The sequence below is a fragment of the Pan troglodytes genome, chromosome 11 (genome assembly GCF_028858775.2).
Source record: "Pan troglodytes isolate AG18354 chromosome 11, NHGRI_mPanTro3-v2.0_pri, whole genome shotgun sequence".
NCBI lineage: Eukaryota > Metazoa > Chordata > Mammalia > Primates > Hominidae > Pan > Pan troglodytes.
The window spans coordinates 24,264,947-24,287,976 of NC_072409.2; the positions used below are offsets into that span (position 1 = coordinate 24,264,947).

Sequence of the window (23,030 nt, forward strand, 5' to 3'; positions counted from 1 at the left end):
ACTGTCTCAGATCACCCAGCTGCTAAGAGGCAGAGCTGGACCTTGACCTCGGAGCACAAGTCCTTCACCCCTAAATTTTACCACCTCTCCACACTCTCTCAGCCTAGCCCCGTCAGCCCTTCCCAGCTTCTTCAGGCTCAAACCACACTTAGCTACGCACTTCTCTCCCACGTATCTGGTACTTTCTGTCCTCATTGCATTTGCCCATGCTGTTCCCTCATCTGGCAGCATCTTTTCTCATGCATCTCCTCTGCTTGAAACCTGATCCATCCTTCAGGCCTGGCTCAAAGTGCCATCTCCTCCGGGGAACCCTCTAGGGCTCCTCCAGTCTCAAGTGGACTTTTTTTTTAGAGGCAGGGTCTTGCTCTGTCGCCTGGGCTAGACTGTAGTGGTATGATCATGGCTCACTGCAGCCTCAAACTCCTCGGCTCAAGAGATCCTCCCACCTTAGCCTCCTGAGTAGTTGGGACTCCAAGCATGGGCCACTATACTTGGCTAATTTTTATTATTATTATTATTTTTTTTTTTTGTAGAGATGGAGTCTTGCTATGCTGCCCAGGCTGGTCTCGAATTCCTGGCCTGAAGCAATCCTCCTGCCTTGGCCTTCTGAAGTGCTGGGATTACAGGCGTGAGCCACGGCAGCTGGCCCCAACTGGACTTTTGTATGAGTCTTTGGAGTTGAGAGCTCAAGAAGGATGTATTTGACCTCTTGTGAACAAAGGTGCACCTCTCCTGTGGCTACAACACGTGATCAGACCCTTAGACACCTGCAAGCTCCAAGCTTTCAAGGTCTTCCAGAGACCACAGAGCACCTGGGAACACTGGACCCAGAGAGTCCAGGAGGCTTGATCAAGGTCATACAGCAGATTTGTGGCCAAGTGAGATCAGGGTCCAGGGCCTGGTGGCTTCAAGTCCAGAGTTTATTCATGGCGCTGGATTTTCCCAGGCCATATCCAAGTTCCCCGATAACAGCTGGGTCCTGTTATGTCCACTTTCTCCAGCAAGGGCCCTGGCCTAGAGTCTTCCAGCACAGTAATATAAATGGAGCCCTAAGAGCCGGGGAATACTTGAGGGTTTTTGTCTAGCAGGAATAATCTGGGGCATAGGAGGTGAGGAGAGGCACCCTCAAGGGTCCAGTGGTCCTCCCAACCCCACCAGCCTCTAGGCACACTGCCCTCTTCCCCGTCCCTCTTGATTCATCGGGCTAACTGTGTGTGAACTGCTTTCTTCTTCCCTCTCTGAGGCCAGCTTCCCAGCTGCAGCCTGTCACATTCCAACCAAGGCACCTCCCTCTTCCTCTCTTCCTTGATGCCTGAACTGGGACCCTCCCCTTCTCCGAATGCACCAGCAAGGAACAGTGTCCAGAGCACACTGAGCCTGGGGAGTTTTCTCAGTGCCTCTTGTGACCCTCCTTCCAAAATAATCAGCCCTCCTGCCCTCCCCTGCAGTCCCACCAAACACTGTCTCCTGATGCGACAGAACCTGGAAGCATCGAGACTGAGTCCCAATTCTGAGCCCCACCTCATAATCCCCAGCCTCGGTCTCTCCCTCTGTTCTGTAAGTGACTGGGACCCAGCAGTCTCTAAGGAATCTGGAACACCCTCTGATGTTCACCCCAGCCCAGGCTCGTGGGGTCTAACCAGGTCTAACCACAAGCTCAGTGGGAATTGGACAGATGTTGGGAGGGGGTGTTCAAGGAGGGGTTCCTGACACCCAGTTCCACCAGTGCCAGGCGTAGGCTGCACAAGGTCAAGGGTGGCTGCCTCTCCCCAGTCGTGCCCCAGCTGCCCCACAGATGGTGGGCCAGAGCACTCAGCTCCCCCATCTGCAGCTTCTGAAGGTGGGGGCTTCCTGTTTCCCTGCACCCCCCCGTCCCCAACCCTCTCCAGTCTTGCAGAGAAATGAGGCACATAGTTGACTGAAAGCCAAGCAGACCAATTCTATAAATGCTGCAGCCTAGAAAGCCAGGTAGGGGAGGCTCTGGGATTCCCCGACATCCCTCCATGGGCTGGGGGAATATGTGGAGGTAGGAAGGGGCAAGACAGAGAGCTTTGGGCGACCTCAGGTAAGAATGCCCCTCCTTAAGCCCCAGAGCCCCCATCTGTGCAGAGAGGAGCTGGAATTGTTTAATCCAGCATTCTATTATCTTTGGAATTTTATAATCTATGGAATTTCCAGTCTAGAAACAGGATGACGGTGGGACGGCGGGCAGGGAGAGTTGGGGTGGCGGTGCAGGCAAAGAGCCTAGAAGCGTGTCAGGAGAGTCATTCACCCAGAGCTAGGTGGAAACTTAGAAATGCCTTACCATGACCCCAGCCTTTATAGATGGGGAAACTGAGGCTAGAAGGACAGAAGGGACTTGCCTAAGATTCCACAACTTCTTGGTAGAAATATTCTTGACTCCTACATTAGAACTCTTCACCAATCATTTGCCCAGCACCTCCAGCACGCAGGGTGCTCTGCTAGGCATCACGTAGGAGAGAGAGGTAACCAAGGCCTATCTCTGGAGGGGCTCAGGTGAATACTCAGAAAAATAAGCACAATAGATGCTTAAGATGGTAGGCTCTGGGCTGGGCACAGTGGCTCACACTCATAATCCCAGCACTTTGGGAGGCCGAGGCAGGTGGATCACTTGAGGTCAGCAGTTTGAGACCAGCCTGGCCAACATGGTGAAACCCCATGTCTACTAAAAATACGAAAAATTAGCTGGGCCTGGGGGCATGTGCTTGTAATCCCAGCTACTTGGGAGGCTGAGTCAGGAGAATCGCTTGAACCTGGGAGGTGGAGGCTGCAGTGAGCCCAGATTGCTCCATTGCACTCCAGCCTGGGAGACAGAGCGAGACTCTGGCAAAAAAAAAAAAAAAAAAAGATGGTAGGCTCTGGAGGCAGACTGCCTGGGTTCAATCCTGGCTCTGCCATTTACTCTCTTTGACTTTATCTGAAGTAACTAAACCTTTCTGAGCCTCAGTTTCCTCATCTGTAAAATGGGAATAGATTGAAACCTGTTTCTCAGAATGGCTGGGAAGGTGGAATGAGATCCTGCACATGTGGCTCAGCAAACAGAGTTTAGTGGTCAATGAGAGCTTTGAGAAAGTGGCCCATGCCATCCAGAGGGGACAGGGGAACCACTGCGGGAGTTCCAAGAAGGGAGTGGTCATCAGAAATAAAGGTGGCATTTGCTCTTAGACATGAATGGAGGACAAGTTTACAAAGGAGGACAGCCAGAGCAAAACCACAGAGGCTTGCGGGCTCAGGAGGTTGGGGAAGGGAGTAGGCTGCCTAGGTCAACGGCCTCATCCTAGTCCCAGGCTGCAAGGTCCCATGGGCTAGCAGCGTCTGTGATATCTATGTGGTCCCCAGAGGGCACGTGCTTCATGAAGGCTCTGAAGCCAGGAGGAAATGCCGCTTCAGATGGCAGATTCCAGAGCCCTGGGCCCAGGGAGCACAGGGCCAGGTCTGGAGGGAACTAGGGCTTGGGTAATTGCATAACCAGAACCACTCGCTGGGCTCAGAGCTAAAAATATGCCCCAGGCAGCTACCTCTGCCAGGGCCTCACCAGGCACCCAGCGTGGGAAAGGCTGATTCAGCCTGGGCACAGATGCCGGGTGCTGTTGGTCTCAGCCCTCTAAGGGAAGCAGGTAGGTTTCCCTCTAAGGGGATCTCCAAGGGTTCCAGTATATGGGTAAGAGCCTGGGTTCCAGTCCTGGTTTTGCCGTTTCCTACTCAGTTTCCTCATCTCTAAAATGAGAATGATCTCACTGTCCCATGGGAACTTGGGGTGGGCATGAGAGGTCAAATAAGGCAGCATAAAAGAAGGTGCCAGGCACATCACATAGGAGCTATTTTCCCTCTGGGGCTTGGGCTAGCTCAGTCGGCCACCGCAGCCTGCCAAGCTGTCCCCCAGCCTCTCTCCAGCAGGAGGAACTCAACTCCTCCCCGCATGGCCCCTCCAGGTACCTATGTCCGCACCCCTACTCCAGGAGAGCCCTGCAGAAACAGGAAGAGGGATGCAAGGGTCATATATTCCCCAAGGCAGTTTTCCTGGCCAAACACTGAAGCTCACCAGCCGAAGGGATGTGATCTTCTGGAGCCCCTTCCCCACCCTAGGCTGCAAAGGGTGATATCCCCAATGGACAACTGAGACCTACAAGAGGTCATTGCTGTTCCATGCCATATCTGTCCATATAGCACCCTTGAGAGCCCTAAGTCCACTCCAAATGGATAAAGCCAAATATGGGTGCCAGAGAGGGGGAGGGAAGAACTTGAGGACACACAGCAAACCCGAGACCTCAGGGGCAGTGAGACGCAGGCCAAAGAGCCACCAAGAGTTCCAAAGGACAGTGTGAGATAACTCACCCGAGGCCCACGTGCACCAGGGATTCCAGGTAGCCCAGGTAGCCCAGGGGGACCCTGAGGAGAAAACAATTAGACAGCATTAGACAGTGCCCACTGGCAGCAGAGAATGGGCTCAAGCAGTCATTCAACAATCCCGCCTGCAGCTGTGGGCATGGATAGTCCGCGGCTAAGAGGAGGAGTCCCCTGAGGTCCCTGCCCTGAGAAACTCATGCTCTTTGGGGCTTTTGGGCTTTCATAGCTACTATTCAGTCACTGACGCCCTCATCATTTATCACCCAGCTAACTTAGGGTGTCACCTTCTCCAGAAAACCTTCCCCAAGTTGGACAAAGTCCCTTGTTTTCCTCTATTTTAAAGACCGCTATCTTACTTGGGGAATTATCTGCTTAGAAGCCTGTGTCTCCCATCAGATGACGGTCTCCTCAAAGGAACTAAGGGGATATGAGTCATCTGCCTATCCCCAGGGCTCAGCCAAACGTTTGATAAAATAAAACAGCCAGAAACCTCAGAGCTCAGCCAAATTCTCTGCAGAATCAGAACAGAGAAGGGACTTGGCCAAGGTCACACCAAGTATCTCTGCCCCACAAACAGGCAGCACAGCACACAGAGCATGGCATGGGTTTTTGAATCAGACATGCCTGGGTTCAGATCCTTGCCTGCCACTGACAAAATGCACAAGTCTTTAGCCAGCTTGTGCCCATACAAACGGAGGCAATAAAACACTCCCCATGGGATTCCAAGGATGACATGAGAGATGATAAATGTTAACACAGTGCCTGGTACGTAACTGGCACTCAAATGTTCTGTCTGTTCCCATGGCCACAGCATGGTCCAGCCTTCATCACCACTCCCCAAGAACCTGCAGCAGCCCCCTCAGTGGTCTCCCTGCCTCTACTCTGTCCTCCCTCCCCTCTGCAGTCCTCCTCCACACAGCCTCATTCACCTTCCAAAAGCCCTCCCCTGCTCAACAACATTTAAGGGCTCCCCATTTCCCACAAGTGAAAAACCTAACCCTGAAGCTCAGCATTTAAGGAGCATCTGTGTGTCCTCATCTCTTTTCTCTTTACACAGGAAGGGAGGCAGTCGAGCAGACTTACTGAAGGATGAGCTGATCTTTGTTCAAATCCTGGCTTTACCACTTAATAGCTGCACACTTCCTGCAGTTCCTCCCACTTATCTGAGTCTCAGATGCTCCCCGTTAAGATGGGTCCAATAGCTACTGCTGCATCTACCTCGAAGGAGTAAATGAGGATTAACTAAGCGCCTGATGTGAAGAACTGTGCCTGCAGCCTTTGAAGGAAGCCAGGCTTTCGAGGATGTGTGAGGCCTGGGGAATTCATTTGTTTCAAATAACCATCAATGAGATTCCAGATTTCCTGCCCAGAGTTAAAATCGGTGTTGAAAACCCAGTCTGGTTTGGCTGGTAATTAATCCAGATCTCATGCTGGGCAGTCTCGGCTCACAGTTCTGGCCTGTGAACACCACGTGCTTGCTCGTCCATGAATAAAAATCAGAGGAGAGATCCAGACAGGCAGATATGGGTACCAAGGTCACTGGGCAAGAGCCCTGAGCAGAAGGAGGAGGGTCTGTTTTGTGACCTCGGGCAAGTCCCAGCTACCTCTGAGCATCCAGGGACCTCTGGCCAAATTGGCGGCAGAGCTGCAGGGCTGGGTAGAGGGGTTGTCTGGTTTTGTGGGTTCTGGACTCTGGGTGCCAGTCTTACCCACTTCTCCTCTCCAGCTGTCTCTGGGCAGTAGAGTATGGTGTAACACCACCGGCCTGGGTTCACATAGGGCACCCCCCTCCCCGCCCACCTACTATCTGGGTGGCTTTGAGCAAAGCTATTTCCAGGCTCCAAGCCTTTGTTTCTATTACTGTAAAATGAGGTTAATAATAGCACCTAGCCGACAGATAATCTATAACAAGTGCTAATCCTGGTGTCTGGCACCCAATTAATGCTCAAAAAAAAATGTTAGCTGTTATTTCTGTTAAGCAAGCTTCTGCAACGTCCTCAACTCAAAATTTTAAGCCATCCTCCTTCACATCTGTTTCTAGGGGACAGCAAAAGATGTCCCTTCTTAGAAGGCCCTCCTTGACCCAACTGTCCCAGGTGGACCCAGAATTAAAGAAAAAGCAGGGGGCTGAGACAAAGCATACTGTAGGTATACCATGCCATTTCAACAGGTAAGAAACCAGAGAGAGGTTCAGAGAGGAAAAGTGACTTGCCCAGTGCCACACAGCTAACAAGAGGCAGAGCCTGGATTCAAACCCAGGACCACTGGACCTGTTCTCCTACCCTGGGCAGCTGCCACACAATCTTGGTTGACTGTGACTCTAACTAGGTATATGGCCTTGAGTAAGTCCCTTCTCTTCTCTGGACATCTGTGAAATGAAGATCCTGGAACCTTCCTGGCACTGGCATTTCCTGAGTTGCGGAAAGCCAAGGTGGGGGTAATTTCCTCTGCTACATTATCAGGTGAAGAGGAAAAGCGAGATTCTTCCCATCTCGCAGAGAAGGCAAAGACTCAGCAGGGTGAAGGGCTTGTCCAGGACTCCGGGGAGGAACAGGCTCCGTGGGTGCAGCTCCTTCATGGACCCTGGTGGGGCTGCAGCTGCAGAGGCCTGGACACTCCCTCTTGGCATGTCTTCTGCCCCAGAAATAGGGGCATCCAGGATAGAGTCTGACCTCATCCACCACATCTGCAGAGCAGACTCTGAGTACCACTCAGGACCCAGGGTCCAGCCTGGTGATGTCAGCCCACAGGCCGACTCCTTGACGGGGCGGCCCCAGCTTCGGGCCTGGCCAATCCCTTCACTCCACCTTCAACCTGGGTGGGGACCGCCGGCTGCCCAGTGCTAGCCACGGGCTGGACCCTCCCCTACTCAGTGCCCACTTTGCTCGTGGCGAGCACGGGTGCCCCCTGGCCCCTCTCCCCTGATCCGAGACCCTGCCTGTTCTCTCCGCAGTGGAAAAACGCTGCCATTTCTTTCCAGGGCCTGAAGCCTGAGCGGGTGACTCTGGGATGATTCACGAGGCCGGGGTGGGATTTTCCACTTTGCGTTGCAAACAACGGGGCCTCTGAGAGGGCCTGGAGCTGAAGGGGAGCAGAGCGGGGGCTCAGGCCTGCCTCGGGGAGGTGGAGGAGGCCTGGGCTCCAGGCGTACGCAAACAGAGCCATGGAAACAACCAAGCAGACCCCTCGGGGCTTCCCCCAAGGGTCCTGGCCTCTGACAGCCAGATCTAGGGGAACCCCATCCTACGGAACAAGTCCACCCTTGTGTCCAGCTGGAAGAGCCTCTGCCTGCCAAGCCCTGCAGAAAGAAGCCAGCGCTGGCTGGCATGGCCCCTGGCAGTAAGCAATGAGAAGTTTTACAAGCCTGGGGTTTAGGAGACCAAAGTCTGATCCTAGGTGTGCTGCTACCTACCATGTGACCCTGAGCAATGTCCTTTTGATCTCTAGGCCTTGACTCTGTGTCTGTAACCTGTTGGGCGTAGATAGGGGGCCTCAAAGGGCTCTCCCATCTCTGACCATCTGAGCTCATGATGATTCCTAAGAATTCACACAGGGCACCCAGACTTCCCTAGCCTCTGTCCTGGGAAGGACCTGCTGGAACAGAGCTTCTTCGCATCAGTACAGCTCTGTATGACCTTGAGCAAGTTACTCAATCTCCCTGGGCCTCCGGGCCTTAGTTTGTCCAGCTGTGAAATGGGAATGTAATACCCATATTCTGAGATGGCATATGCATGCTGGTTCTTCTCCATTTACTTCCCAGATCTGTGCCGTGCCCTGGGAAGCTGACTTCTACAGATTATACCCCGGCCTTCCTTGACCTCTGGCTTCCAGCTGGGTTTGGCCAATGGGAGACCCCAGGAAGAGAGTGCACAGAAGGGAGGACAGGGTATATTTCTCTCCCTGTGCCCTCTCTGCTGTGCTATAATTTGGCTGCAGCTGTATTCGCCCATGGCCCCTGCTTCTGTGAGGAGACCCCTGCTCAAGGTTTTAACTCTTATTGGGTTCTGGGAACATCTTTCCCTGGGACCTTCTGGTCTGGGTGTGGTAACAATTTCCTGCAGTTTCCAGGCCTCTTGTGTTTCACCTGCCTCTGCTGGTTCCCTTGATGCTGTCCACCCCTCCGTAAATAGTCTGTTCCTTTAACTCTCCCCAGTGAGTCTGGGCCCTGCCTGGAGGTCAGGAGATCGAGACCATCCTGGCTAACATAGTGAAGCCTTGTCTCCACTAAAAATACAAAAAATTAGCCAGGCATGGTGGCACGTGCCTGTAATCCCAGGTACTTAGGAGGCTGAGGCAGGAGAATTGCTTGAACCCGGGAGGCGGAGGTTGCAGTGAGCTGAGATCGCACGACTGTACTCTAGCCTGGGCAACAGAGCAAGACTCTGTCTCAAAAAAAAAAAAATGGGGGCAGTCCTCCCCCAAACCCCCGCTGTCTAGCTGACATGTGTCATGACACTCTTATCCATTCAGGCTCCCTGCTGTCCCTGCTCCACTGACTAACCCCAGGTTAGTATTTTCATAGCACAGTTCTCCAAGCAAATGTGAGACTATGTCCAGACCCTCCCAGTTCTCTCAATGCACCAAAGTCCCCACCTCAACACCCACCATCAGTCCACAATCACAGCCATGACAATCTACCAGGACCCAGGTTTCATATGTGCTTTACTCCCCCCCCTACCCCCGCATCTCACTGAATCCATGTAACGACCCTGGAAAGGTAGGTGGCACCGTATCCCCATTTTATAGAGGCAGAAACTGAGGCTTAGAGAGGTTAAGTGATTTGCCAAAGGTCATACAGCACCAGGCATCTACAGGACGTTCAGTTAACAATTGTGCAAAGAATGAATGGATGGCTGAATAAGGGAATGGTTCAAATCCAGGTTGTCACAAATCCAAAGCCTATGTTCTTTTGCAGTCCACATGGCCTCCTCATCTCCCTGGCAGGAGAGTTCTGGGTAACCTCAAGGAGCCCCGCCTGGGAGTCAGGACGACCTGCATTTCATAAGGATCAAATTCTTTTGTTCATTTCATAGATAGATAGTCACAGAGCACGTGGTGTGGGCCAGGCCCTTAGCGGCGTCTTCCCGAGGGGACATTTGCAAAAAGTGCAAGCACGGGCAAATGCCAGTGGCCTGATCGTGAATAAATAAGGCCTTGACTCGCCTCCTCTCAGGCGTGGGGCTTCTGTGCAGCTTCTGTGCAGGGCTGTGAACCGCGGCCTCCCCGCCCCAACTCACCCAGGGCCAAGCTCAGTTTTTCCATGTTCCCCCCTCCTGGGGCTCCCACAGAGCTCCCTCACTCAGCAGCTACAACTCCTGGCAGGCCTGGGCCCAGAACTCTGTCTCAGCCTCTGCCAGTTGCTGTCGTGCCCTGAACCCCGAGGAGCAGGTTTGCACATGCAGACACAGCCACTGCACCTTTCTCAAACACTGAAAGGTCCCACAGTCATTTCTAAGGGGAGAGCTGTCCCAACACCCTATTTCAGTGGAAGACTGAGCCCTGGGGAGAGGAAAGAATTTCCTCAAAGTCACTCAGCAAAACTAGATAAGATAGCCCAAATTACTTCATTTCTACTACAGCTGTTTTTTGAGACAGAGTCTTACTCTGTCGCCCAGGCTGGAGTGCAGTGGCATGATCTTGGCTCACCACAACCTCCACTTCCTGGGTTCAAGGGATTCTCCTACCTCGGCCTCCCAAGTAACTGGGATTACAGGCGCACACCACCATGCCTGGCTAATTTTTGTATTTTTGGTAAAGACAGGGTTTCACCATGTTGGCGAACTCCTGGCCTCAAGTGATCCGCCTGCCTCGGCCTCCCAAAGTGCTGGGATTATAGGTGTGAGCCACCACGCCCAGCCTCTACTACAGCTTTATATGCAAATAAAATTTACGCACATTTTCAGGCCACCCTCCCCACCAGAGGTGGGAGCTATTATCATCTTATGTTCTACAAAAACAGGCTCAGCATGGATCAGTCACAGAGCTAAAAGGGGTGGAGTCAGGATTTGAACCCAAGTCTGCATGTGCCTGGACGGGGGACAATTAAGCTCTTCTCCTGGGCAGCTGGAGCTTCTGTTCTGCTGGGCTTAGATCCTGGATATATATGGGGGTCAAGGGAAGACAGCAGAGGCCAGAAAGAATGAGAGTTCATTTCATCACCATTCAAAGATGCCTCTTCCATTACATTATTCTGGTATCTGGTGAAGAAGTGACCAGGTTGCCATCTGCTACACAGTGGACAAAGATTCTACCAGCTTCCGGGTTCCTCCTAGGGTGGGGACAGGGGGTAGCATGGGGCTTGAGACAGGGATGTCACCCGGGCAGGTTGGTGTCTTCCCCTTGTCCTCAGTAGTCAGGGCTGGAGGAGCAGAAAGAGCCTCAGCCCTGGCCGGAAGTCAGGGACCACAAGTTGCATCCCAGCTCCTTCAGGAACACGCTGGGAGCCTTTGGCGGGGTCCTTTATCTCTTTCCAACCCCTCTTGGATCATCTGTGGGGCAGGGATGAACACACACAGCCTGCCCTCCTCAACCAGTTTTCGTGAGGTCCTAAAGGAGACACCGTGCCTGTGGAAGCAGCTCATAAACTTGATGGTTATCGAATCGGAAGATTCTTTAGGCCAGGCACAGTGGCTTAAGCCTGTCATTCTAGCGCTCTGGGAGGCTGAGGCAGGAGGGTCACTTGAGGCCAGGAGTTTAAGACCAGCCTGGGCAACATAGTGAGACCCAGACTCTACAAAAAAAGTGAAAAAATTAGCCGGACATAGTGGCACGTGCCTGTAGTCCCAGCTACCTGGGAGGCTGAGGCAGGAGGATGAATTGAGCCTGGGAGATTAAGGATGCAGTGAGCTGTGATCACACCACTGCACACCAGCCTGGGTGATAGAGTGAGACCCTGTCTCTAAAAAAAAAAAGAAAAAGATTCTTTAAATGTTGAGCCCTTCCTTTGAGGCCAGGGACAGTAGTGACTCCTGTCTGAAGCCCCCAGTCCCCCAGATCTGAGTCCCAGAGCCTCACAGTGGACACTCAGGGCAGTGGGATGGAACATGCTAGTCTTGGAGGCTACAGTCTGGAATGTAAACTTCAACTCCACCTCCTCCGTGCTGCGTGGCCTTGGGCAGGTCCTGGCCCTCTCTGAGCGCAATTTCCTCACCTGCCCAATGAGGAAAGTTGAACTAAGTCATCCCCAAGCAACCACTGACTGACCAGTTTCACTTCAGTGCCTCCTCTTTTTCAAAGAGATTTGGCAGGAGGCCTCGCTTCCTGCTGACCCAGAGCCCCAAGCCCCAGGAAAAAGTATTTGACTCAGACATACAGCAGACCCAAGATTCTATAGAATCTGCCCTGGGCCAGCTCTGCTCCTCTCTCCACACCACACACATTCTTGGGAGGGAGGGCCGGCCTCCTCCTCACGGCTGGGTTGTGCTGTGTGGCCCGAGTTGAGACCATGGACCTCACCATGTCAGGAGGGGACAATTCCCCTTTTGACCTCACCGCCATTGAGCCCAGCACGCGCACAGCGTGGGAAGCTGAGCTGTCAGGGCCCCAAGGCACCTGGTGCCAGAGTTGGCCTGGGCTGGCTGGAGAGGTGAAAAGGGTTCCTCGTTCTTTCCACAAGAAAGTGGTGGCTCCCAACTCTCTACGCTGCCAATTTCAGAACATGGAACTTGAGCAGAACGTTGACATAATTGCAAAGCAATGCATACAGTTTCCATAAGTTCGACAATATGGTTATAATAAAGGCGGACTCTCCGTCCCCTTGGAGACAGGCTGGATAAATATTATTCCTAATGATTATTAAAACTCATTAAGTGTGTTTGGAAGGCCTGGGAATTCCCAGCATCTGCCACGGTCTCCACATTGTAGGGAGCCCTAACCTCAAACACAGAGCCCAGTGGGAGAGCCGGCTTCAGGAAGGAGAGAGAGAGGCCACCACACGGTGGTCATCTCCAAGGCGGGAGAACAGAGCAGAGCCCTGAGCCTTCTGGAAACGCCATCCCATCATTCCCCACCCGGAGGAATTGGCCTCCAGCTGTGGGAAGGTCGTTGCCCCTAGAGACGGTCCCAGGCAAGCCGGAGGCATCGACCCTGAGACCATCCTGCAAATCGTGTTCTTTCTTCTCCCTTCCTCTTCCTTCTGGCCCACGCTGACCTTCTGCACCCCAAACTCCTACCAGGGGGTTACAAATCAAACCCCTGCAGGCGCCAGGCAGGCAGGTAACATAAACGGGTGAAAGGACTGGTCGGAAGACTCAGTCAGGAGAAGTGGGGACCAGCACAGACAGGAGTGGACTTGTCCTAACGGGGTGGCCCAAGCACCATCGCATCTCCCACTTTCCAAGAGAAGCTGGTTGCTGAGTCTTTTTATAAGAAATCTCTCACATTTTTAAAATGTTAGTAAGTTATTGGATTTTTAAAAAAGAACACTGCACGTGCCAAACAAAACATATCCAGAGCTCCCCATGTGTGACCTTTGTCTGCAACTCTCAGACAAGCTGATGGGCCAGAAGGACCCCTGCTCCATGAGCTGGGAGAACGGGGCTTTGGAAGCTGCTTACTCACTGCATGATCTGGAGCCAGTCAGCTACGGGCCTTCCTTAAGCTGTTCGAGCTTTGCAGCTGGGTTAGCAAAGAACGGGCTTGGACCTGGGCCAACCAAAGCCCAGGGATGCTCTTCACCTGGGGGTAGCCACCAGACTTGAGTCTGTCCCAGTGGATCATGAATCTGGAGCAGGGTGGGCAATGATGCATTTAGCAGAGCCAGAGGAGCCGGGGGCCTGGCTGGAGCCAAGGATGTACCCATAACCAGCTCCCTGCTCTAAGCTGCTCCTTTTCCTGTCTTTACTAGGGGCAACCACTTGACCAATGCCCCAGTCCCCCACTGGAGCTCCAAGCAGCATGCAGACCCCACTCAGTCTTACCGGCAAACCACAGTCTCCCTTGGGTCCCGGAGGCCCCATCAGCAGAGGGAAAGGCGTAGATCCTGCCAGGTGGAAGAACGAATAGCCACTGCTCGTGGGCCGGGGGCTGGAGGACAGGAATCGCGCCGGGGCCAATACCAGGGCCGGGGTGGTCTGCTGACTGGGCTGGGGCTGCCTGGGGCTAGGCCTGGTTGTCAGATCGCTCAAGGGGACATCCCTGGCTGCCTTCCCAGGTCTGAGGGGGACAGGCTTCCGGGGGCTGCTCTTGGGTCCGGCTTTCTTTGAGGCTTCCGATCCAGTGGGCTTCTTGCTTCCAGTGGGAGCTGAGCCAGGAGTGGGGACGGCAGGTGCTGTTCTGGGAGTGCTGGTGCCCGAAGTTGGAGGTACCATCGTGGCTGGTGGCCGAGTACTCCTGGTAGATCCAGGAGTAGGGGCAGGAGATGAGGATAAAGCAGTAAATGGGGGAGGTTTGTGGGTGCTGGTGCGGGCAGAGGCCGGCTTACTGGCATGGCTGGTTATCTTGGCCTCAGTCCGAGCTACTGTGGGAATGGGTTTTTTAGAGGAGCTGGTGGTAGGAGGTAGGGGCCGGGTGCTGGGCGGTGGGGGCCTGGGCATTCCCGGGTTCCTCTGGATGGGCTTCTCTGCGGGACGGGAGACTTTGGCAGGAACTGGACGGGAAGTAGGTGGCACTTGCTTCTGAGTGGGTGGGGCTGACTTTGTAAATGAAGATGGAGCTGTTTTCTGGGTAGGATGGGGGCTTTTGATGGGGACAATTGAAGTAGAAGGGGCCGAAGGCTTGGTAGGGAGGCTTTTGGGGATTTTGGTGGCTGTGATCTTCTGTGATGGTTGAGCGGCCGCAGGGCGAGGCGTTCTGGTAGAGCCGCCAACAGAGGCTGGGAGCACGGGATCAAGTGCGTTACTGGCTGACAGCTTGGCAGGTAGCAGTGGGGTTTGGGCTGGGCCTCCCACCGCGATATGCTGGTGAGGGTTTGTGGGGCTAGTCCTTTGGGGCTTGGTGGGCGTGGCGGGTGCCACAGTCCCCCTGGGTCCCCTGCCTGCTGGCAGTGACCCCAGGGCTGGTGTGGCAGTGGTCAAGTTCTCCAGGCCTAGCAGGGCGAGGTCGGACTGGAAGGTAAAAGGTCTGCCAGAGTCTTGGGAGAAGAGAGGTCCCAGTGGGGACTGGTACGTGTCAGCCTGTCCACACTGCTTCCTCAGGTGGGTACAGTAATTGTGAGCGACCTGCGTCACAGGGTAGATACTGAACTGGCAGAGAGCACCTTCAAACTGGACTGCATGCGGGTTCATCTTCCCAAAGAGGAAGGAGCCCCCAGGGTCGAGTGCAGGGTCCCTGTGGAAAGGCAGCAGGACAGGCACCCGGCGCTGCCCGCAGGCAGTCACCAGAGTGACTGTGCGGCCTCGGAGCTCGAGGGCCAGGTGGTGCCAGCGCCCGTCGTGCATGTCGAGGTCGAAGGCCACTGAGCGCCGGGACCCGAGGTGGACGACCGTCTTGCCGGGGAGGAACTGCAGGCCCAGCTGCAGCTTGCGTTTCCGGCTGCGGACAGCGAAGAGGAAGGCATGGTTCACCCGGTGGGAGCAGAGGCTCAGCACCAGCGCCAGCTCTGTGCCCAGGGCGGCAGGAATGACGGTGCCCGTGGGAGCCTGGAGCCGGGCCCGCTGCGTAAAGATGAAGCCCGACTGGAAAGGAATGACTCCCGGGGGTGCAGGGCTCCCGGCCTTCGTCCAGCTGAGGCCCAGCCGCTGGAGGATGTCCACATCTGAGAGGGAGGGAAAAGGGGAGAGGACGCAGTCAGGGCCTGCTCCAGCCCACCCCACCCCCTACCCCCTAAGGGGCACAGGCAATGTGGACCGTCCACCCACAGCTACCTGGTCCTTTGTTCATTCATCTAAAAATGACACCGCCCCACGGTGGTGGCTGAGAGGGCAGCGTTGGAACTATCCGGCAGGGATTGTGACCCCTTATCTGGCTGCATAATCTTGCATGTTGGGGTTAAAAAACAGACTCTGGAGCCAAACTTCCTGAGTTCAAATCCTACCTCTAACACTTACTAATCTTGTGACTTTAGTGCCTCAGTTTTCCCATCTATTAAATGGGATAGTAACAGTCCCAACCTCAGAAGGATGTAACAATTACATGATGAATACATTTATTTTTAAGTGCCTGGTACAAAAGAAGCCCTTTCAAATAATAACTAATACTAAAAATCATGATAATAACCAAATGCTGTTGCTGAGAGTGTTAGAGGCTGCCCAACAATGACACGTTATACTCCTTTTTCTCCACCTGGAAAGCCATCTCCTCCAGGAAGCAGCCCCATAAGTGAGGGACCAGGATGACAAGAATAGACCTGTCACCAGAGCTTGGTAAAGATGTCCTAGGGGTCTGACAGGTTTCACCATCTCCTCAGGGACCCACCCATTCCCCTTCCCACTCCCGAGGTGTCTCTAGCAGGCTATGGGGCTGCCATCTGCTATCAGAAGGGTGATGGCATTTCCGCTGACTCCTCCTTCTCGCCACAGGACTCTGGGGAGAGGAGAGGAAGCAATCAAAGCATCCCTGCAACCTCTGTCCTCTGGCAAAGCGTATGGATATCTGACTGTGGTCTGGCCAGGTCACATCCGCCCAATAATTATGTCAGCAGGGCTTGCCAGAGCAAAAGAAAAGGAGGGCTTCCAGAGTGTTTATGGAAAGGCTTCCTGACCTTTCCCCTCCCAGGTCATTAGACCCCTTCAGTCAGCTGAGCTGCCAGTGTTGGCAAAGCAGGCTCCTGAGCTCTGACTCAGCAGGGAAGGAAAAGCTGCCTCTGGAATCTGAGTCTGGGTCAGGTCCTCAGGGCCCTTCCCCTAAGCTCAGCAAGATAGGCCCTGAGTACTGAGATGGATGGATGGATGGATGGATGGATGGATGGATGGATGGATGAATGGATGGATGGGTGAATGGATAAATGGATAGGTAGATGAATAGGTGGATGGATGGATGGATGGACAGATGGATGGATGGATTGATGGATGGATACATGGATGCATGAAAGGATGGATGAGTAGATGGATGTATAGATGGATGGATGAATAGATGAATAGATGGATGGATGGATGGATGGACGGATAGATGGATGGATAAATGAATGGATGGATGGATAGAAAAATGGATGGATGGATGAATAGATAAATGGATGGATAAATGGGCAGGTGAACAGGTAGATGGATGGATGGATGGATGGATGGATGGATGGATAAATGGATGAATAGATGAAGAGATGCATGGATAGACGGATAGATGAATGGATGGATAATGACTGGCTGGCTGGATGGTGGGTGGATGAATGAATGGATGGACAGGTAGATGAATTGGTGGATGGATGGATGGATGGATGGATGGATGGATGGATGGATAAATGGATGGATGAATGGATGGATGAATAGATGAAGGGATGGATGGATGGATGGATGGATGGATGGATGGATGGATAATGGCTGGCTGGCTGTATGGGTGGATGGATGAATTGATGGATAGTTAGGTAGATGCATTGGTGGATGGATGGATGGATGGATGGATGGATGGATGGATGGATAAATAATGCCTGGCTGGCTGGATGGATGGGTAGGTGGATGAATGGATGGATGGATAGGTAGATGAATTGGTAGATGGATGGATGTATAATGGATGAATGAATAGATAAATGGATGAATGGATGGATGGGTGGATGAAAGGGTAGATGGATGGATGGATGGATAAATGGATGGATAAATGGATAGTAGATGAATAGGTAGATAAAGGTAAGGATGGGTGGATGGATGGATAAATGGATGAATGGATGGATGGATGGATGGATGAATAGATGAATAGATGAATAGATGGATGCATGGATAATGGCTGGCTGGCTGGCTGGATGGATGGGTGGGTGGATGAATGGATGGATGGATAGGTAGATGAATTGGTAGATAGATGGATGGATGGGTGAATGGATAGATAAATGGATGAATGGATGGATGGGTGGATGAAAGGGCAGATGGATGGATGGATGGATGGATATTGGATGGATGGATGAATGGATGGATGGATGGATGGATGATGGATAGATAAATGGATGGGTAAATGGATAGGCAGATGAATGGGTGGATGAATGGATAGAAGGACAGTTCCCTGGGGGAAATTGAGAACCTGAGTGCTGGCAGCATGTTATAATGGTTCTATAGCAGACTCTGGAGTCAGAAGGCCAAAATTCAGAGCCTGAGAAGACCAGCAGTGAACCTCAGTTCCCTCCACTGTAAAACAGGGCTATAAAGAGCGCCTACACCATAGGGTTGTTAGGAGGATGAAATGGTCATCTTCCTCATCATCTTCACCCAAGCCCCACATTGAGTAACTCTGCTTGAGTGTCTTACTCACCCTTGGGCCTCAATTCCCTGCCTGTAAGACAAGAGAAACAGATCTTGAGACAGCACAGGTGTTACAATGTTCTAAGAATTCTATAGCTCTGTGTTGCTGGTTCAGGTTGGCTTGAGTTTAAGACCTTTATTCTTCCTTAGGACCCAAGGGGCTTTCATTTCATTTCAAACTCCTCTTTCCCATCCTTTCTCCCATCTGTCTGTCCTCAGGTTCTAAGCTAAAATAAACTACTGATTAAGGATTCTCTTAGTGGTGTATGTTTTAATCACTGAAACCCTCTTATTATCATGAAATACTATTCACTATTATTCACTATAGACTGGGACTTAGAATGGGAGGAGCCATTTGGTTGGACAAGAGGTAAGGGCAGGAAGCCACCTGGTCCTTCCTTTAGTCCCCGCTCAACAACCCCTGGAGGGCCCCTCAGGCCTGCTCACATCTTTCTCCACACATGGAATTTAGGGCTAACCTGCACTCACCCAAAGAGAGTCACAACTGGCTGGGCCAGGCAGCATGGGTGAGGTTTCCCCTATCCACTGGGTGGGTTTCTAAGCTGACAACCAGCAGTCTCCAGGTGTCCCCCAAAGACCATCTGCAGCTAAAGGGCAAAGTCTCAAGCCCTGACACCTGGCAAATGTGACCAGCACAGAGCTGCTGTGAGTCTGACCACCGTGAGCCCTGCAGGGCATAGGAAAGGGCTGTTCTTGCCCAAACTTTTCAGGTAACTAATTAACAGCAATAAGAAAAACTAATACTTGTTGAGCACTTACTAGATACCAAATACTTTACAGGCATGATCTCACTTGATTCTCTCAGCAATCTATGGAGCAGGTACTCTTTATTATCCTCACTTTATAGAGGGGGCTCAGAAGAGTCAGAGGGAATAACTTGCAGCTTAAAAAAGGCACAGCCAAGGTTTGAACCCAGGCCACCTGACTCTGGGGTCTTTGTGCTTAGCCATGATGCTATTCTGCCTGGGGCCTCCCAGGTTTGTTGGAAAGCAGGGTGGAGACACATCCAGCATCCCATCAAGGGTGAAGAGACGGGGGACAGGGGAATGAATTCAGCCCAGCGCCAAGATAGAAGGAGCCTGCCAGCTGGCCCCCAAAAGATCCCTTTATTACATAAACCTGGCTCCACACAGCTCCAGCCTCTCCCCCCGCCCCCCGCCCCAGTGACTGACTCAGGACTCTGGACAGCTGTTCACCTACTTTGTGGGGGAAACAGCAAGCTTGGAAAATATGACATTTGCACAAAATGTTGCTGGGCAGCAGAAGTCTCTTCCGGGCACAGCCCTGCCCTCCCAGGGGCCCAATCCCTGCCGAGTGGCCAGGTCAGGCCATAGGGACTCCCGGCGTGCTGGGCTGCCTGCCCCAGCACACGGGCTGGGCGTGAAGGCGGGGGAAGGGCAGCTATTTTCAGAGGCATGCGGCTGCTTGACAAACAGATGTGGGAGAGGTTTCAGTTTCCCTGGGCAGATGTGAAGCCAGCCCATCGCTGCCCCGGCCCCCTGGACAGCCCCTCAGGGATAGCAGGGAAAAGTAGGATCTCACGGGAAGAGGAAGATGGGATCCCAGGCTTGGGCCATGACAGTTAATGCTTAATGCCTTTTTTTTTTTTTTTTTTTTTTTTAGCAGTTCTTAGAGCACTCATTGGACAAACAGGGACAACTGAGGCTTAAAACCGGAGTAACTTACTCAAATTTTGCCCCAGAAAGGAACACAAGAATCACCCTTCCACATTTCTGCACAGAGTCCTTCCTACCCTTTTACAAAAACTTCAAATGCGATTCTTTTTTTTTTTTTGAGACGGAGTCTCGCTCTCTTGCCAGGCTGGAGTGCAGTGGCGTGATCTGGGCACACTACAACCTCCGCCTCCTGGGTTGAAGCGATTCTCCTGCCTCAGCCTCCCGAGTAGCTGGGACTACAGGCACCTGCCACCACACCCAGCTAATTTTTGTATTTTTAGTAGAGATGGGGTTTCACCATGTTGGCCAGGATGGTCTCCATCTCCTGACCTCGTGATCCACCCACCTCGGCCTCCCAAAGTGCTGGGACTGCAGGCTTGAGCCTGGCCTCAAATGTCATTCTTTCAAGCCTAAAGAGAATTTGCCAATTATCATCTCCATTCTACTGATGGGAAAACTGAGGCATTGAGTTCCAATTACGGGCACGGCTGTCTCCTACCCCTGAGTTCTCAGGCCCCTTCCGTTCTCCTTTGTCTCCCCCTGGACAAAGAGAAGAGAGAATTACCTTCAGGAGCTCCTTGGGTGGAGGCCAGGTGACAGGCAAACGAGACTAAGATCCAGGAGAAGAGAAACCCCCTAGAGACCAGGAGACACAAAGCAGAGGCGGCATCAGCTTCCACCCCTCACGCCCGGATCCGGCTGGGGAAGCTGGGAGTGGACACCAGTCCCAGTCTCACCCCAGTCCTGCCCACGGGAGGCAGGAGGCCAGGTACAGGCTCTAGGACCCCATCAGAGCAGCAGCCCACTCTTCCCGGCCTCCAGGCACAGCCTCTCAGTGAGGACCTGCTTACATAGACAAACACAGCCTCACTTCTGACAGATCAATTAGCCAACGTCAATGGGGAAGAAGCAGTGCATAGAAAGCCCTGCCCTGGTCATTGGAACATCTAGGGTCCAGCTCAAAATCTGATGCTGACTCAGTGAGCAACCAGGGGCCAGCCCCTCCCCTTCTCTGGGCCTCAGTCTCCCCATCTGTACTACAGCCTTATGATCTTTAGACCCTTCCCCAGACCCCAGCCAATGGGCAGCAGAGCCAGGGGTGAAAGGTCAGCGGGAAGACCAGGCTGGACTGCTTGGGAGACCAATTCCCACACAGGGCAGGAGAGAGGAGACCCCTTAACCAGAACCAGTGCTGTGTGAAGGCAGCTCCCGACTTGGCTTTATCCTAATGGAAAGTGGGAGAAAGAAAACAGAGGGGACGAGGGGGAGTTAGACAGAGCCACGTGCAAACCTGGCCTTGTCACTCATCAGCTGTATGACCCCGAATGAGTTGCTCAGCCTCTCTGAGCCTGTCTTGTCTTCTGCAACATGGGCTGATATTCCCTATCTCACAGGCCGGGCATGAGGATTCAATAAGCTCATGCATGGCAAGGGCTCAGTCTGCTGCCAGCCACAGAAATACTCCCCTAGACGGTCCCCACTGTCCCTACACTCTAGGGCCAGGAAGGGTTAAAGCTCTGCTCTGTGGCTCTTGCCAAGATGGGCAAAGGCAATGATACAATTTCACCTTCCTGTGGGAGCAGCCACCAGTGACACCCGAAGCCACCTGGGGTATCTGATCCCCAGGCAGGCAGAGGGGAGGCCGGCACGTGGCCAGAGACAGGCGGGATGCAGGCAAGAGAGCTGTGTCAGGTGGGTGGTGAGGGCTAAGGCTGGGACAGACAGGCCCAGGATGCATTTCCAAGAGGAAAGCTAGGATAGCGTGCTTCTGTGGAATCACGTAATCTAGGAAACCTGTCTGCCAGGGTTGATAACTGGAACCCTAGGTTCTTCCCAGACTCCCTGGGCACCTTGGACGACAGCTTCTGTCACTGTGGGCATGGTGAAGACACTGGTGATTACATGCCCACAGCATCCCTCCTTCCTGCTTGCTCACGTGGGCATGGACTTAGAGGATCCTACATGAATCTGGATAAATCTAAGTTGATCCCGAGAATTTCATTTGCCATGCCAGTGACTGGTTTAGGCATGCATATATGACCCAAATGTGGCCAATGAGGTGAGGGATGCCTGTTAGGGACCCTGGGAAAGCATTTCAAAGGGACAGAGAAGGTTTTCTTCAAGCCTCTATATGTTGTTGAGTAAGGACATACTGCTCGGAGCTGCTGCAGTCATTTTGGGCACATAAGGTAACAAGCCCCATGAGCACGTGAGGATAGCAGAATAGAAAAATAGTGGGTGTCTGAAGACACTGTTGGGATGCTGAATTCACCAACCCTAGTACTGCTCTTCCTTGAGGCCTCTTGATATGGGAATAACCCCCCTTATCGTTTAAACTATTTTGAGTTGGGTCTTCAGTTACTTGCAGCATAATGTAAACCAGCTGAAATAGCACTCAGACGCCAGTGATGGTCCCCTGAACGCCTTCTCCAGCTCTGGGCCTTTGCACATGCTACTCCTATCATGTAGACACTACTCCTTTGCCTGGTCACTTCCTACACATCCATTAGATCCCAGCTTGGGTGTCACCTCCCGCAGCTCACTGCACATGCCACACTACAGCAGGTCTCACATGTGTGGTCATTGTCTACTCTCCTATTTCCCTGTCTAGACGAAGTCTCTAAAGGGCAAGGATGCCTGTCTTATTCACTCTTTTTTTTTTTTTTTTCATTTTTTTTTTTTTTTGAGACAGAGTCTCACAGTGTTGCCCAGGCTAGACTTGAACTCCAGGGCTCAAGCTATCCTCCCACCTCAGCCTCCCAAGTAGCTGAGATTACAGGCATGTGCCACCATGCCGGGCTTATATTTCCAGCCCCTGGCAGGCACACAGGAAGTGTCCAGTATATTTTTATAAGATGAATTAATATTACCTGATATTACAGGACTCTAGACTTCAAAAAATGGCCGGGCGCGGTGGCTCACACCTGTAATCCCAGCACTTTGGGAGGCCGAGGCGGGCGGATCATGAGGTCAGGAGATCAAGACCATCCTGGCTAACACAGCGAAACCCCATCTCTACCAAAAATACAAAAAAATTAGCCAGGCATGGTGGCGGGCGCCTGTAGTCCCAGCTACCTGGGAGGCTGAGGCAGGAGAATGGCACGAACCCAGGAGGCAGAGCTTGCAGTGAGCCAAGTTCGTGCCACTGCACTCCAGCCTGGGCGACAGAGCGAGACTCCGCCTCAAAAAAAAAAAATAGACTTTAAAAAGTGTCTTCCCAAAGCCTTAATTCCCCTACTTTGACTTTTTCCAGAATTGCTCCAAGATAATCCTTGGTCCTTCCTCTTCATCCTCTCCAATCTGCTGCCACTGTTGTGAGAATGCCTTTTCATGGGGCCAGGCCCCCAGCTCACCATGGGCAACGACTAAAGGTCAAAGTGTCAAGCTGCCCTGGGGTTGCCTGGGGAGAAGGGCAGGGCCAACCTTTCTGGCATGACTTGCTTACTTGAAGCAAATGGCAATAGCATGAGCCCTGGAGAGAAATAAAAGGCAGCTTTGTTTAATTACACAAACGGAGAATACCAAGGCTCAGGGAAGGCAGGTACTTCCATCCTGGGCAACGTCTGGGCTCATAATTCTTCAGTAGTATTTCCCACACCCACCAGGGACATGCTTTCTAGGAAATTGGCCAGATACATTAGGGAAGAGC

General features: G+C 52.7%; 1 protein-coding gene across 7 annotated transcripts in view; it reads right to left on the reverse strand.

The window, feature by feature from the left end:
• COL27A1 (collagen type XXVII alpha 1 chain) overlaps positions 1-23,030 on the reverse strand; it is a 158,596-nt gene that overhangs the window by 129,998 nt on the left and 5,568 nt on the right. For all 7 annotated transcript variants that reach the window (XM_016961506.4, XM_016961507.4, XM_054659009.2 and 4 more), the window contains exons 2-4: positions 19,947-20,017; positions 13,287-15,061; positions 4,357-4,410 (exon numbers count right to left, since the gene is read on the reverse strand). In XM_016961506.4, coding sequence (XP_016816995.3) covers positions 4,357-4,410; positions 13,287-15,061; positions 19,947-20,017 — 1,900 coding nt within the window. The remainder of the gene's footprint in view (positions 1-4,356; positions 4,411-13,286; positions 15,062-19,946; positions 20,018-23,030) is intronic.